A 16,531-nucleotide genomic window follows, 5' to 3' on the forward strand; every position below is an offset into this window, starting at 1 on the left:
GAGCCCCAAGTACCTACGAGCGGCTATTACCGTAATTCTCCGAGTTCGAATCAGGGGAAACTCGGGAGAACTCTTGAAATAGTTCCTACAGTGGGACAGCCCCATTACCATTCCCACCACGATCATTAAAATCGGTCAAGAATTAGATTATTTTTCCAATTTGCTGTTCAATAAACCAGGCAGCTGAAATGCCTCAGTTAATATAATTTTTTAAATCCCAGTTCTCCACTGGGATTTAACCCACCCTAAACTTTCACACAGCCAACAACTCCCAAGTAATGGCCGGTCGGAAAAATGGAAACAGATTTATTTGAAGTGAAATGGTATTGTATACAATATTTACAGTTTTAATTCTTGTAATACTCATTTGGCATTAGTGTAAAATTAAAAACTTAACTTTATAGAAAATGCTAGCAGCCATCTATGTATGCAAATAATTGTTTTAAATTCTAGCAATCAGAACTGATCTTTACATCTAATTATGAGATGCAAGTATGTAACTCAAAATAGTTTTTTGTTGAAACCTGAAGTGCAACCAAATGGTTTATAAATGATTCAGTGATAAGCTTCTGGTTTGGTACTAAGTTAAGTCAGGATCTAGAGTCTCATTTTTCATACAGAATGCCCTCAATTATTTTAGAAAGTCTTCAATACGTATTTTAGATTTAGGTGTCTCTGGATAGTGAATGGGCCAACATAGATTGCATTTCCAAACTAACCATCAAGCTTCCGTAACACAGCTTAAAACACACTACATCCTTGACAAAGCTCATTGTAATTTATTAAAACGTCACCCCAAAGAAATTGTACGAGACTGAAACAAAAATGAGCCTGTTCCTTGCACTCGTAATACCTGACAGGAACTTGCTTGTCAAACCTGCATCAAAAATAATTTTGACTATATAAAAAAAATTGATAAATGTAAAATTACAAAGGTTTGATTTCAAACATTAAATTAAACCTATGTTGGCAACTAAAGGGGATGCAGGTCTCTTTTTAAAAAGTCAACTAAGACATTCTCAAACTTTATTTATTTATTTCAAAACATTTAAACCCTATTCTGTCACCTGTTGGAAATGCAAACATTTTAAATGCAACATTTAAAATATTTTCATAATGTTGATGAGAAAACAACTCTGCATTTTTTCAAAGTTTTTCTTCTCAAAATTACTAATTTCAAAACAATAAATGTATAAACATCTTACTTCTAAACCTGCTCCTCCATATCACAGGGACAACCTGGACATTAAGTGCAAATATCTTGCATCGACACTTCCATTAATGTAACACTGAGAGGTTAGGAACAGAAGTCAGTGTGTTGATAATGAAAATACACAGCAGAAGAGTTCAGTTTATAAAAAATAACCCAGTCGTTTATCTCAGTTGTGAAATGAAGAACTGATGTAGGCAGATTTCTATTGACTGTACATCTTTAAGGACATAGCAAACCAAATGACGAGGTGAAGGAGAGAAAAAAAAAATGGACTTCACATTATCTCTACAATAAAAAACACAAGCTTCACAAGTGCCTCTGAGGACAGATGAAAGTTACAGTTTTGAAATATGGAAAAAAAATTCCAAAGACAATTCCTATGGATATGACAATCTATTTAACAAGTCCTATCTTTTTAGCCTCTGTTTCATATATTAATAACCTCCACATCTTCACTATGAAGACTTCGGCTTCTTCATCCAGAACCTGGAAAGACAGAAAATATAGTTTAATACAATCAAAGTTAGTTTGACAGTGGTTCACTCAAATTCTCTGGCTTTCTCTCCACTCTAGGCATGAAAACAGTCACACTGATCTTCCACAGAACTTTCTCTACTGACCTCTTATCACGCAGTGAGGACACAGTGAGTGAATGTTGATGAGCATGAACTCTTGAAAACATTAAACAACTTACTTATTACAGAGTTGTGAGATGCCATCCCGCCCACTGGGTTCCAGTATCTCCCAGCAGAGGAATCCCAAACGTTCGTAACCTCCTATAGCCCTGCAACTTACCCTAACTTGCCCATCAACTCCCCTTTGATTCTTTTAACACTTACCCACATTGCAGCGATCAATTTACCTACCAGCACATCTTTTAGGATGAGAGGAAAACCAGATGGTTTAGTTTAGTTTAGAGATACAGCGCGGAAACAAGCCCTTCGGTCCACCCAGTCCGCGCCGACCAGCGATACCCATATTAACACTATCCTACACACACACTAGGGACAATTTACAATTATACCAAGCCAATTAACCTACAAACCTGTACGTCTTTGAGGTGTGGGGGGCAACCGGAGCGCCCGGGTAAAACCCACGCAGGTCATGGGGAGGACGTACAAACTCCGTCCAGACTGCACCCTAGTCATGATCGAACCCTGGTCTCTGGTGTTATAAGGTAGCAACTCTACCGCTGCGCCACTGTGCCGCCGTGGATAGGGTCCCTACTCCCACTGAGTGGAGAGTACCATTGTGGTAGGAATGACAGTCACTCTCTGTCCACATTGTACCTTTACGGCCGAGTCAACCATCCCAGACTCGGCTACTAAGTCAGCCAACCGGCAGTAAAAATAGGACAATCAGCAAACAGGTGATTGTCAGGAGGACTGACAAGAAGTGAGTGCATGCTCTGCACCTGAGGTCTGGGTCACAGCTGGACCCCTGCAACTGAGGTAGCAGCACTCACTGGGGTGCCACTGTATGCCCCTTGCACCCACAAGCTTGTCATGGAAGAGTCACTAATGTAATTCTCGTGAAGAACCAGATCAAAGGACAAGGATAGTGTCAGACTTGAGTATTCACATAGATGCCTATAACATAAACATCTGTTTTGCGTTAAAAGGGGCAGGATAATGTTCCTTTGTATACTATTTCAATGGTCTTAAAATAATAAGTTTGCACCTAATGCCATTCGAAACTCCAGACAGCAAGATTTTAATCTCTGCCAAATGAGCCGACAACAACACTCTGGCAGCATTTCACTGCTGTATCGAGAGTAATCTAGTACCTGCCCACGCTGCTTTAAGCTCATTGTCGTGCAGTACAAATCCGTCCTTATACCTGCATAGTAACCACTTATTGCCGCCTTCAATAGCTTTTTTTGAGATAGAAAATAAAAATCTCCCACCTTTCCAGGTTAGAAACAGTCCTGATTCACATTACCAATAGTGTCTTTAATAAAGATTATTAATTCAGAGCCATGTGATATGCGTATACATACTAGCCCCTGCTCATGCGCGCTATTACCAGACTGAAAAGATAAGAGCAACAATCTTTAAATCACTTATTCATGCTAAATGGCAGCTCAATGAAACTTAAGGAAAACAAATATTTTGTGACATTTATGAAGATTCACATATGCTGAATATAATATAATAATACTATCATGCACCAAACATTTTAAATGTTTTGTTATTGACATTAGTCCCCGAATCGGTAATTGGTAATTTTTTTTACTGGGATTATCAGGCTGCATGATGAACCTCAGACTGTGAATGAGCTTTTCCTCACATTGCCACCCTGTGTACAGTACAATGCATAGAAGGATCCAAATGCACTATCTATGTACAAGTCACTGCCGCCCACTCGTTCACTTCTTGTGTCATTACCATACATACCTGCCCAAAAGTACACCTCTGCCACTCATCCCAGCCACTCCACAATACAGTTGGATTCATACACTCATTCTGCTGGGCCTTGAGTGACTTACATTTATGCACAGAATATATTGTTTAAAGGAAAAGCCTCTGGTCCTGATAAAAGTGTACAAACCCTCCATCTAGCCAGGTGCAAGGCCCTTGTGGCAGAGTGCCAGGTACAAGGGGGATAGGATGGGGGGGGGGGGGGGGGGGGGGAAGCAGGAGCGTACCACTGTGGGAAGTGACAGTCACTCTCTGTCCACATTCCACCTTAACGGCCGAGCCAACCACCCCACTGACTCAGCCACTGGAAGTCAGCCGACCCGCAGTAAAAATAGGACAATCAGCAAACGGTTGTGAACTGACAAAAGAGCTGCGAGCAATTTTTCAGCGGGGTCCACTGAGACGACAAACATTTGATTATCTGAGACTGTAGTACAGATTCCCTTTACCAAGCAATGACCTTGGATCAATGCTGCCAATAGACGTCACCACTTGTTTACGAGGATGTTGACAGCACTTGAGCTATAGGGAGAGGTTGAGCAGGCCAGGACTTTATTCCTTGGAGCCCAAGAGGCTGAGGAGGGATCTAAAAGAGATGCATAAAATCATGAAGGGAATCGATGGGGTAAATGCAATCATTTACCCAGAGTAGGGGAATCAACAACCAGAGGACACCAGTTTAAGGTGAGAGGGGAAAGATTTAAAAATAACCCGAGGGGCAACTTTTTCCACACGGAGTGATCCTGCCAAGAGGCAGCTGAGGCAGGTACTATAAAAACATTTAAAAGATATTTGGACAGGTACATGGGATAGGAAAGATTTAGAGGGATATGGGCCAAAGATGGGCAGGTCGGAATAGTTTAGATGGGGCATCTCGGTTGGCAAGGACATTGGGCCGAATGGCCAGTTTCCATGGTATTTGACTCCATGACCTATCTTAAACATCCTAATCAATGCGCTCTGGAGGTGACAACACTAAAGATAGGAGAGTGGGGGGGGGGATAACCTTTATTTACTTCAACCTCATTTAGCTGCAATGTGTTTTTCACATTGTTTACTTACTGTTAGAATTAAAGATATGTTTTTGTCACAAAATCCTTGAATTTTACAATTAGTACACTATGTGCTATTTTGAAAGAGTATTTTTATTCCTACATACGCAACTGTATGAGACTTATGGTAACAAGCAGTATAAAATAACATTTCCAGCCAAAAGGCATGTAGAAGTTTGCTCACTGGTCCACAGTAACAATTTGCAAAGAAAAGGGGATGGTGAGGAGAAAGTTAGTGAGGTGATTCCACACATAGGACCAAGGTTGCTGAAGGTAGCTGATGACGACTGCTGAGGCAAGGGATGACGATAGTGGGGAGATGCACCTTATGCCAATATTAGCTGGGAGACAAGGTGCAAAAGGTAGAGGCCTAAAAATTCATAGCTGCACTCAGGAGATTTTTCTCCTTATTAGGCAGCAGGAATAACAAGCGACAACATGCTGACACAGCCAAACATAATGGCATCAAGTAACTTCAAGTAACATCATCTCAAGTAACCCTTGCTTTCCGTCTCTCTCCATCCCTCTTCCTTCCTAGTTCTCCGACCAGTCTGACTGCCCCCCGGATTAAACTTTATTTCTGTATGTTTAGTTGTGCTAACAATGATCTATTTTACATATTCCCTGAACTACATCCCATTTGATGTCTCGTTTCCACACCTTACCCTTCCTTATCGCTGTCTCCCTCTCCCGACTCCCAGTCTGAAAAAGGGTCTCGACCTGAAACGTCACCCATTCCTTCTCTCCAGGGATGCTGCCTGTCCCGCTGAGTTACTCCAGTATTTTGTGTCTATCTTCGGTGAAAGCCAGCATCTGCAGTTCCTTCCTACACAAACATCACGGTATTGGTTTGGAATTTCTTTTGGCTATGCTGCTTGTTAGCATTAGTTTTAGGGAGTGAACCCAGGCCAGCGGAAAAGGGGGTATTGGGGGAGAGGTTTGATGGTCGTGATCACAGAGCAAGCACGGCAATGAAAGAGGACAGAGAGAAAGTTGAGGGAGTGCAGCTTAGGTTTGCAAGGTTAATTCCCGGGATGGCGGGATTGTCATATGCTGAGAGAATGGAGCGGCTGGGCTGGTACACTCTGGAGTTTAGAAGGATGCTCTCATTGAAACATACAAGATTGTTAAGGGTTTGGACACGCTAGAGGCAGGAAACATGTTCCTGATGTTGGGGGAGTTCAGAACCAGGGGCCACAGTTTAAGAATAAGGAGTAAGCCATTTAGAATGGAGACGAGGAAACACTTTTTCTCACAGATAGTGGTGAGTCTGTGGAATTCTCTGCCTCAGAGGGTGGTGGAGGCGGGTTCTCTGGATGCTTTCAAGAGAGAGCTAGATAGGGCTCTTAAAAATAGCAGAGTCAGGGGATATGGGGAGAAGGCAGGAACGGGGTACTGATTGGGGATGATCAGCCATGATCACATTGAATGGTTTATTTTACATATTCCCTGCTGGCTCGAAGGGCCGAATGGCCTACTCCTGCACCTATTGCCTAAAAGAGGGAAGGTTCTAAATTGGATACAGGGGATTTATACTGACATTTTGGAAAAAGTGGACTGGGGAAAGATACACAAAGATAAATCAGAACGATGGGAGTGATTGAAGCCGAAGATTCAAGAGGTTTGACTTAAATGTGCTTTTACAAAGGTGTGGGATTGCCAAATCTGGAACACCCCTCAGAGTGATGAAGTCCACAGAACACAAGACAAAAGACAGAGTAAGTGTAGGAGTCATATTAAAAGAGAAATTATAGTACAGAGAGAGGGGGGAGGATGAAAGAAATACTGGCAAACATATCAAAGAAAATCAAAAGATGTCTAATATAAAAATCATGAGGATAATCAAAGAAAACAGATTATGGACCATGAAGGCAACATGTGTGCAGGCAGAGGATGTGTGGATAAGTTTCACAATGAACACCATGCAGTAATGGGATAAATATCATAAAACAGTGATAGAAACCCCATAAAATAAGCCCACTGTGTCCACATTAGCCAAAAACAATCCCATGGCACATTGGTCTGGAGCCCTGCAGGCGACTGCTTCAAGTACAGTTTAAAGACTTTCAGCCTCCATCACCCTTTCTGGCATTGAGTTCCAAACCACTCTGGGCTCAAAATAATTTCCTCACCTCTCAACTGGTTTCTGACCCCTTATACTAAGGCAAACAGGTATTTCTTATTTACTCTACCTAGTCCTGTGTTAATTTTATGCACCTCCATTAAGCTCTCCACCTTTTTTTTTCTTTATTCCCCCATGAATACAACTCTAGCTGCTATAAATGAAAACAGAATGCTGGATATACTCAGCAGACCAGGCAGCATCTGTGGAGAGAGAAGTTTAATGTTTTGGGCCGACAACTTTTTGTCAGAACAGGATAAGTTAGGAATATCCATATTTGAAGCTGCAAAGAACAGGGAGTGGTTGAGAGAAGAGAGAATAGAATGGCTGTGCAGGAAGGAATAGCAGATGCTGGTATTAACCGTGGACACAAAATGCTGGAGTAACTCAGCGGGACAGGCAGCATCTCTGGAGAGAAGGAATGGGTGACATTTCGGGTCGAGACCCTTCTTCAGGTCTGGAGGGAAGGAGTGGGTGACATTTCGGGCCGAGAAGGGTCTCGGCCAGAAACGTCACCCATTCCTTCTCTCCAGAGATGCTGCTCGCCCCGCAGAGTTACTCCAGCTCTTTGTGTCTACCTTCAGAGAGAATGACTGTGATGAGCTGGAGGCAGCAGCTTGTAAATTGGAGATGATCTACCTGGAGGTATGCACGAGATATGCCAAACGAGAGGAGAGAAATTAAAAACAACGCTGGAACTGTGAAACAGAATACGGAATACAGCATTTGCTGGATATCTGAAATAAAAGAATGCTAAAACCAGCGGGTCAGGTAGCATCTACATACAGAAACAAATTAATTTAAGTGGCATTACTGACTCTCCCTGTTCCCTATTGAACATGTCTGATTCTATTTTATGATGTGTATCCCATCCAATAAATAATACTAATTCATCTAAATAACATTGACATCAACATTTTGTAGCAAAGATGGTTAGAAAATATTAAGACACACACGCCATATTGCTTATACACCTTTGCTTTTCTAATCATACTCTTTATAATCTTCATACGCTCTTGTTGTATTTAGCTTTTGGCTCCTGACACGAGGCACCTTTTTTTAAATCTCACTCTCCATGGACTCTGTTGACTGGAGACTCTGGATTTGGCAACCCATCCCTTTTTCTATGCCAGAACAGGTTTTGTCCACATCCCACGAGTCTCCTTCTACCCTCCGTGATTCATCTTCATGTAGCTGTTTCCTGTACACCTCACCTTAAAATTGGCCCAATTTCAATTTAGAACCTTAATTCCTATTTTATCTTTACCCAAATGAATTACGATCTCTACCACAAAAAAAGGCTCAGAGCCGTCAAATGCTGATCAAATGTTAACCCAGTTATCCCCGAGATCATTCCTGTAAACTTCCTCTGGACCCTCTCCAATGCCAGCACATATGGGGGTTAAAACTGTTCACAATACTCCAAATGCGGTCTGATCAGCACCTCGGCTTATATCCCTGCTTTTATATTCTACTCCTCTTGAAATGAATGCCATCAAAGTATTTGCCTTCCTCACTACCAATTCAAGCTGCAAATTAATCTTTTCGGAATCATGTACCAGCACTCCCAAGTCCCTATGCACCTCTGATTTCTGGATTCTCTCCCCATTCAGAAAATAGTCTACACCTTTAGTCCTACTACCAAAACACAGGACCGCACTCGTTGCTACGCTGTATTCCTTCTTTGCCCACTCTCACAACCTGACCAAGTCCTTCCGCAGTCTCCCTGCCCCTCCACCTATCTTTGTATCATCCACAAATTTGGCCACAAAACCATAAATTCCATCACCCAAATTATTAATATACAATGTGAAGAGTAACGGACCCAACACCGACGACCCCTGCAGAAAACCACTAGTCATCGGCAGCCAACCAGAAAAAAACAAACCTTTATTAAAAAGGCAGAGGATAAATGCCTTTCCTGGCCAAGGTATAAGCAGAGAGACTAAGAAACATGTACACTTCTGATCACAATGGCAATGATAAAGGGATGTAGGACATTTACGAGACTGTTGGCAATAGTAACAGTTTGTTGTTATCAAAGGAATCAATTCAGATCGTCTTTTGAATATTCAGAGACTAAAATTCTCATTGAGGTATAAAATTATCAGGGGGCCTGACTGAGCAAACAGGAAGAACCTATTTCCCTTGGCAGAGGGATCGAAAATCATATGAAAAATACATTAGTAATTGATAGCAGAATGGTGGGCGATGAGGAAAATATTTTTCAATAGTTGGTGGTGGGTGGGGTGTGAAATCATACTGCCTGAAAGAGGCAGAAACACTTGTTATATTTAGGCTGGTTCAAAAATGCTGGACAGACTCAGTGGGTGAGGCAGCATCTATGGAGCGAAGGAAATAGGCAATGTTTCGGGTCGAGACCCTTCTTCAGACTTGAAGGTGGGTTTGGCATTGGTAAGGTGAGAACTGTTGAGGAGATGGCCTGTTGAATATTCTCACTGCAGACAGGTTGACGTGAAATTATGAACTAAGTTGTATTTTGTGACTTGGTGCTTGGCAGCTGGGGAAATCATATTTGAGAGAATTGACTGGACATGTCAGGGCAGGGAGACAAGTGAAGGCGGTGGAGGCAGGTTCGTTTTTATCATTTAAAAATAAATTGGATAGTTATATGGACGGGAAAGGAATGGAGGGTTATGGTCTGAGCGCAGGTATATGGGACTAGGGGAGAATACGTGTTCGGCACTGACTAGAAGGGTCGAGATGGCCTGTTTCCGTGCTGTAATTGTTATATGGTTAATAGGAGATACCCATTTTCGGTCTCAACAGATCAAAAGATGTAAAACAACAGGCTGTGAAGAAAGTTCAACTACCAGATAACGCACAAACCGACTTGAGAGCACTAACAATCTATCTCAGACAAAATAGTAATCAACTTACCATGGCTACATCATCTAAAATGCTCTGTGGTGAACTGTGGGCCATCACCTGTGGAAGAAAAATTGTTCAACCACAAATTTTAACAACTGATTTATAGATATGATATTTAGTTATGACGGTTTTCTAAAACACCTTTAATGCTGTGGCTCTACTGAGTGCACAGCAGAAATCAATGCATAAGCGTAGAATGAATGGAGTAGACACTCAACTACGCCTCCCAACTTATGGCTTTCATTTAGTATATTAACACCAGTTGAAATAAATTTGAGTTCATCGAGCAGTACTGCTAACTTTGAGTTTAACAGACATTTTAAATTACGAGTAGTCTAAGTGTAAGTAATTAGGTGGGCAAATGTAACAGTTTCGTTTGCATTTCGTTGTCTCTGTACTGTACACTGACAATGACAATTAAAATTGAATCTGAATCTGAATCTGAATCTGAAACGAGAACATCAAGCAGATGAACACCTTCTCTCAGTCCGCCTGAACCTACCTGATCTCCCGGTTGCTAAACACTTTAATTCTCCTTCCCATTCCCACAGATCTCTCTGTCCTAGGTCTCCTCCATTGTCAGAGTGAGGCTAAACACAAATTGGAGGAACAGCATCTCATATTTCACTTGGGCAGCTTACAGCCCAGTGGTATGAATGTTTGATTTCTCTAACTTCAAGTAACCCTGGCATTCCCTCTCTCTATCCCTCCCCCACCCAAGTCGCACCACAGCTTCTCATTTTCACATAACAAACAGCTCACAATGGCGTGTTTCCTTTATCAGCGTTATTTTTTTTGCATATCTTTCATTCATTTAAAAAAAAATCTCTCTACATCTTCTATATCTCTCGTTTCCCTTTCCCGTGACTTTCAGTCTGAAGAAGGGTCTGGGCCCGAAACGTCACCCATTCCTTCTCTCCAGAGATGCTGCCTGTCCCGCTGAGTTACTCCAGTATTTTGTGTCTGTCTTTGGTTTAAACCAGCATCTGTAGTTCCTTCCTACACATCAAGTAGTTTAAGACTCCTTCCATTAAAAATGGCTACAGTTTGAATCCAACATGCAAGTCATGCCATTGAAATATCTCAGTTGAAAATAAAGTCCCACACCACCAACAATTGCCCTTTGGTCCAACTTGTCAATGCTAACCAATCCTGGCTAGTCCAATTTGGCCCACATCACTCTGAACCTTTGCCATTATTGTATCTGTCTTTCAAATATCCATGCACCTGCCTCAACTACTTCCTCTGGCAGTTCATTCCATATACTCAGCACCATCTTGTGCTGAAAACGTTGCCCCCCAGCTTTCTACTAAATCTTTCTCCTCTCACCTTAAACCCATGCCCTTGGTTTTTGATTATCCTACCATGGGCAAAAGATGGGCATTCACCCCATCTATTTATGATAGAATATAGAACAGTACAGCACAAGATGAGGCCCTTCAGCCCATAATTTCTGTGCTAATCATGATGCCAAGACCATAACGTGACCTGCCCGTGACCCATATTCCTCCATCCCCAGCGTATCTATATACCTATCCAAACATAGACAACTCTGGAGAGAAGGAATGGGTGACGTTTCAGGTCAAGACTTCTTCTATCCAAAAATCTAACATATCTGTTTCAGCCAGCAGGCCTGACGGCACATTCCAGGCACTCGCCACCCTCTGAGTAAAAGAAAACTTGCCCAGCGCACTTCCTTTAAACTTTGTCCCTCTCATCTTAAAGCTATGCCCTCTCGTATTTGAATTTTACATCCTGGGAAGATGATTCTGACTGCCTACTCTATCCATGCCTCTCATAATTTTATATAATTCCATCAGGTTCCCCCCTCTACCGTTCCAGAGACAACAATCCAATTCTGTCCAACATCTCCCTGTAGGTAATGCCCCATAAGCCAGGCATCATTCTGATAAACCATTTCTGCATTCTTCCTGCAAAGGGGCGACAGACCTGTACCCAATACTCCACATGCTGCCAAGCCAAAGTCCTATATCTGCATCACAACTTCATAAAGCTGCACGATGTTATATTATTTTATAAAATAACCCCTCAGCCTCCTGCACTCCGGGGAATAAAGTCCCTGCCTCCCAAATCTCGGGCCCCTCCCGAGTCTTGCCAACATCAAGACTCAGCAAGTGTCTTTTCAGCTTAATCTTTCCTATAACAGGGTGAGCAAAATTGAACACACTACTCCAGTGCAGTCTCACCAACATCTTGTACAACTATAATGTGATGTCTCAATTTCCATACTCAATACCCTGGCTGATGAACGCCAGCATGCCATGAGCATTCTTCACTATCCTATCTAGCTGCATCACTATTTCAAGGATGTCTTCTTATACTCCTAGATCCCTCTGGTCTCTACCTGCTTTCCTTGTACAGGATTGTACGATTGGAGCTGCATACTAAATCTTGTTGCACTGACGTGCAATGACAATAAAATATATTATTATTATTATTATAAAGTCAAAGATCTGTCAGATTCGACCTGTGAGTTCAAAAATTTAGAGTGCTTAGATACATGCTTGTTGTGGCAGAGGTGAATGTTTTTAACACAGGGGACTGCAGTTTACATAAACAAATTCATTAAAAAAAAAAATGTTTAAAGATAGATTACCTTAGAACAAACAAAGTCCACTAACGTTGCTTCTTCTTCCCCAATGTATTCTATTATTTTTTTATTGATCCATGGTCGAATGCGTCTGTCCATCAAGTTCTATTAAGTCAGAATACACAACGAAAAAAGTTATTCAACTTCAGTTTGAAATATGCTAATCATATTTCAATATCATCAATATTAATATAATTGATTCATACAGCAGTATATGTATCTTGTAGTCATGAAGCCCAAGTTGTGAATCATGTTTAGTTTAGAGATAGAGCATGGAAAAAGGCCCTTCGGCTGCACCGACCTACAATCGCCTGTACACCAGTTCCATTACACAGTAGGGATGATTTACAGAAGCCATCCTGCAAACTTGCATGTCTTTGGAATGTGGGAGGAAACCAGAGCACCAGTAGAAACCCACACTACAGGAAGAACGTACAAACTCTGTACAGCCGTCATCCATAATCAGGATTGAGCCCGGATCTTTGGCGCTGTGAGACAGCAACTGTATCACTACACGACCCCATTATGATAGGGGTTTGAGAAACAAAGGGTATAACCTCACATTTTGGATGATGTAGAGGATTAGTAACAAAGTTCTGACGTTCTTTGCAACAGATCCAATGCACCAGAACATTGCTGCTATCTCAGCAGTCAAATAGATCTAATTCAGAGTTAAAGGTAAAATTGTGTTCAATAAGCAACAGAGAATGTCTTGCAGGATAATCTTAAAGCCAGAAACAAAGGATCAAATTTCCAAGTTGTACGTTTCCAACCGGTCACCCATACCTTGGCGTGAAATAATAATGTAATACGGTTTTCATTTGTTTTCTACTTGTGTTCAAGTACAAGCGCAGAGATATCTTGCTCAAATTAAACAGGGTTGTGGTGAGACTCATTCTGCAGTACTTACAGGTCTGGTCTCCCTACTTAAAGAGTAGAGCAGCATTGTGTCACAGATGGAAGAGCTGCTGCATCTCAGAGCAAGAGATCTGGGTTACAATCCTGACCTCAGGTGCTGTCTGTACTGAGTTTGTACATCTCCCTGTGACCACGTGGGTTTCCGGTGCTCCGGTTTCCTCCCAGATCACAAAGACGTGCGGGTTTGTAGGTTGGTTGGCCTGTGAATAGCTACTCGTGCGAGGGAATGGATGAAAAAGTGGGATAACATAGAAATAGGCTGATCGATGCATGGACTCATGGGGTAAAGTGGGCTAAAGAATCTATTTCCATGCATTATCTTTCAATCAATATGCTTGCAATTTTAAAGAGCACAGCAAAGGATCACCAAGTTTATGCATGGGATAGAAGCAGAGGGAATGTCCGAGGAGAAGGACTCAAACACACTCTCTAGAGTTTTTTCAAAAATGGGAGTTAATCTCACTGAAAATCTTTGGATTGATTGGTCTCCTGCTAAGATGTTCCTGCCTCTTTTTTCTCTAGTAAAACAGCTCATGAAGCTTTGAACATAAAAAGCTTGTTAACAGATCTAATTTCGCAGGAATTTTAGCTTGAAGAGACTGGTGTCATATACCAGTTAGCATATACTTCCAAGGTAGCACATACCTGTGCTGGAAGGAGCTGCAGATGCTGGTTGACACCGAAGATAGACACAAAATGCTGGAGTAACTCAGTGGGACAGGCAGCATCTCTGGATAGAAGGAATGGGTGATGTTTCGGGTCTAGACCGTTCTTCACAGTCTGAGTTACTCCAGGATTTTGCGTCTATCTTCGGTACATAGGTGAAAACATACATACATTTTCTGAACCGTTGATGTTACTGGCAAGACAAACCTCAGGGCATGTCTAGTTACCAAGATGATAGTCAGTAATTTTCTTTGGAATAATTTACTTAGTTCGAGATTGAAAGCTCATGGGACCATACTGACTTCCAGGAACTGCGTCACCAAGATGCCCCTTGGGTAGAACAAAGCCCACTACAGTTTTGAAAGGAAAACATCTATTCTGGCTGCCTGCAATGCCAGGTTGCCAGATCTCAGCTCGTATTCCCATTTTTTTGAGGAAAGGTCCAAACTTAAGGGCCTGTCCCACTTTCACGACCTAATTCACGACCTTTTTTACTCGTGGACATTTTTCATCAAGCTAGAAAAACGCATCGACCTACTTGATGCCACGAGTACCTACGACTAGCATCACGACCTGCTTCGACCTACCTACGATCTCGTGACGACCATGCTGCGAGTATGAGTCAAGGGCAAACACGGCAGAGGTCGTGAAAGTGGGACAGGCCCTTTACAAGCCAAACCACCTCCAAGGGGCAGTTCACAAGAAACAAGAGCTGGACACAATTCCTTCATGACTGCCCATAATAACCATTATGCTTCAATTCCATGCATGTGTCTACCTCAAGAATAAAATCTGGGTAGAAAATCATGGCTGGAACGCACAGAATTTTACAGAGGCAGCTCTTTAAAAGACCTCCACAAAATTGCAGTGTTTCAAGAAGGCAATACCGCCAATATTGCACCCATGTTATGCATCAATGTCCCCCACCAGTACGTTACCAATATTACAGCAAAGAACCCACCTTCTCCCTCCACCAATACTGTATCAGAGTTAATGGCGACAGACCCGTCCCAACCAGTACTCCATCCATGTTATACAGTGACAGACCCTTTCTGACCAGTACCACACCTCAGGGTTATACAGTGACAGGTGCATTCCCATCAGTACTGTACTCCAGTGTTATACAGTGACAAGTTTGTCCCCACCAATACTGTACCCCACTGTTGTAGTGACAGACCCATCCCCACCAGTACTGTCCTTAACTGTTATACAGTGCCAGACCCGTCCCCACCAATACTGTACGCCACTGTTGTACAGTTCCAGACCTGTCCCCACCAGTACTGTGCCCCAGGGGTTGGAATGGACCCTGGCAATCCTGGGTCTGGCATGGGATGTATTGCGAGTATCTTGGGTCTGATGAGGTGTGTTCCTGGATTGGGATGCGATGGGTATTTGCTGGATCTGCTGGGGTGGCAGCCAGAAATCTCAGACTTAACACGGGGCGAGTTTCCTGGCCCCATGCGAGATCAGGTGGGTCCTGGGAACTGTCAGTCTAGTATGGGTGTGTGTACTGGAGGCCCTGAGATTGGTTGGAGTGGTCCCCTGGACACTAAAACCCTGGCGTCCAGTCTGGGGCAATTGCCAGGAATCCTTGGATGTTCTGGGATGGGGTGGGGCCCAGACAAATGGTTGATGGCAAGTCACACCTGCAGCTGAAACCATCACAGTGCTCCTCATGCATCTCCCCAAACAGCCTTCACCCATTAAATAGTTGGGCCGTTCTGGCAATTCCTCCCAATTGCTGGGTACTCCAAGGTCAAGTCAGCTAGGGAAGCAAGTGGCTAGAGAGGATTGAAATGGTCCCTCAGAGGATGGCAAGTGGGAGCAGACCAAGGCTCTACTCAAAAAGCTGGTACATTGCGCACAGCTCCTGGCGGATTGGGATGTCATCGGGTGTTTAAGCACACTTAAGATAATTATTGATGAAGATAATTTATACCGTATTACTCTCTTGCATCAGAACAGGAAAGATGAAATTATGAATTATGAATGGAATAAAGAAACAAAGACTAAAACGAAAGCTGGAGTAAGCCAACATCTCTGGGAAAAGGAATAGGTGACGTTTTGGTTCAAGACTCTCTGAGAGAGTCTGAAGAAGGGTCTCGACACAAACCTTCACCTATTACTTCTCTCCAGAGATGCTGTCTGACTCGCTGAGTTACTCCAGCGTTTTGTGTCTATCTTTGGGCTAAACCAGCAACTGCAGTTCCTACTGACACAAAAAGCAATATACTGTTCACTTCTGTCCACAATTCCAGGATATTGGGAATAGAGATTTGTTGCAGTTATTCTTATTGGTGAAACGTTCACAAATACAAGTAGAGAACCGTACCGTGTCCACAATAGACCAGTCAAGAGGATAGGCAAAAAGTTCTGGTTTAGCTGTAGGAATTTTCTCAATCAAGTTTTTTATGTGTTTCCGTTTTTCTTCTGTATTTACATTTCCCTTGGAGGCACCCTTCTCATCTTCCGAATAATCCAAAGGGACGAGCTTCCGCTTCCGAGGAACTTCGTCACTATCTTCATCTTCAAACTTATTGAAAACGCTATCAACGGGAAGTTTCTTTCTTTTCACCGAAATTGGCTGACTCGGGCTATTGGAGCCACCTAAACAGAGAAAAGATAAATCAGGCCCAG

At 42.5% G+C, this 16,531-nt stretch overlaps 1 protein-coding gene across 16 annotated transcripts in view; it reads right to left on the reverse strand.

Annotated features, from left to right (window-relative positions):
• Positions 1 to 290: 290 nt before the first annotated feature.
• rbm25 (RNA binding motif protein 25) overlaps positions 291 to 16,531 on the reverse strand; it is a 67,845-nt gene continuing 51,604 nt past the window's right edge. For all 16 annotated transcript variants that reach the window (XM_033026619.1, XM_033026614.1, XM_033026605.1 and 13 more), the window contains 4 exons: positions 16,227 to 16,501; positions 12,317 to 12,415; positions 9,709 to 9,756; positions 291 to 1,699 (listed from right to left, as the gene is read on the reverse strand). In XM_033026619.1, coding sequence (XP_032882510.1) covers positions 1,607 to 1,699; positions 9,709 to 9,756; positions 12,317 to 12,415; positions 16,227 to 16,501 — 515 coding nt within the window. In that variant the 3' untranslated portion in view covers positions 291 to 1,606. The remainder of the gene's footprint in view (positions 1,700 to 9,708; positions 9,757 to 12,316; positions 12,416 to 16,226; positions 16,502 to 16,531) is intronic.

The sequence above is a fragment of the Amblyraja radiata genome, chromosome 9 (assembly GCF_010909765.2).
Source record: "Amblyraja radiata isolate CabotCenter1 chromosome 9, sAmbRad1.1.pri, whole genome shotgun sequence".
NCBI classification, from domain to species: domain Eukaryota; kingdom Metazoa; phylum Chordata; class Chondrichthyes; order Rajiformes; family Rajidae; genus Amblyraja; species Amblyraja radiata.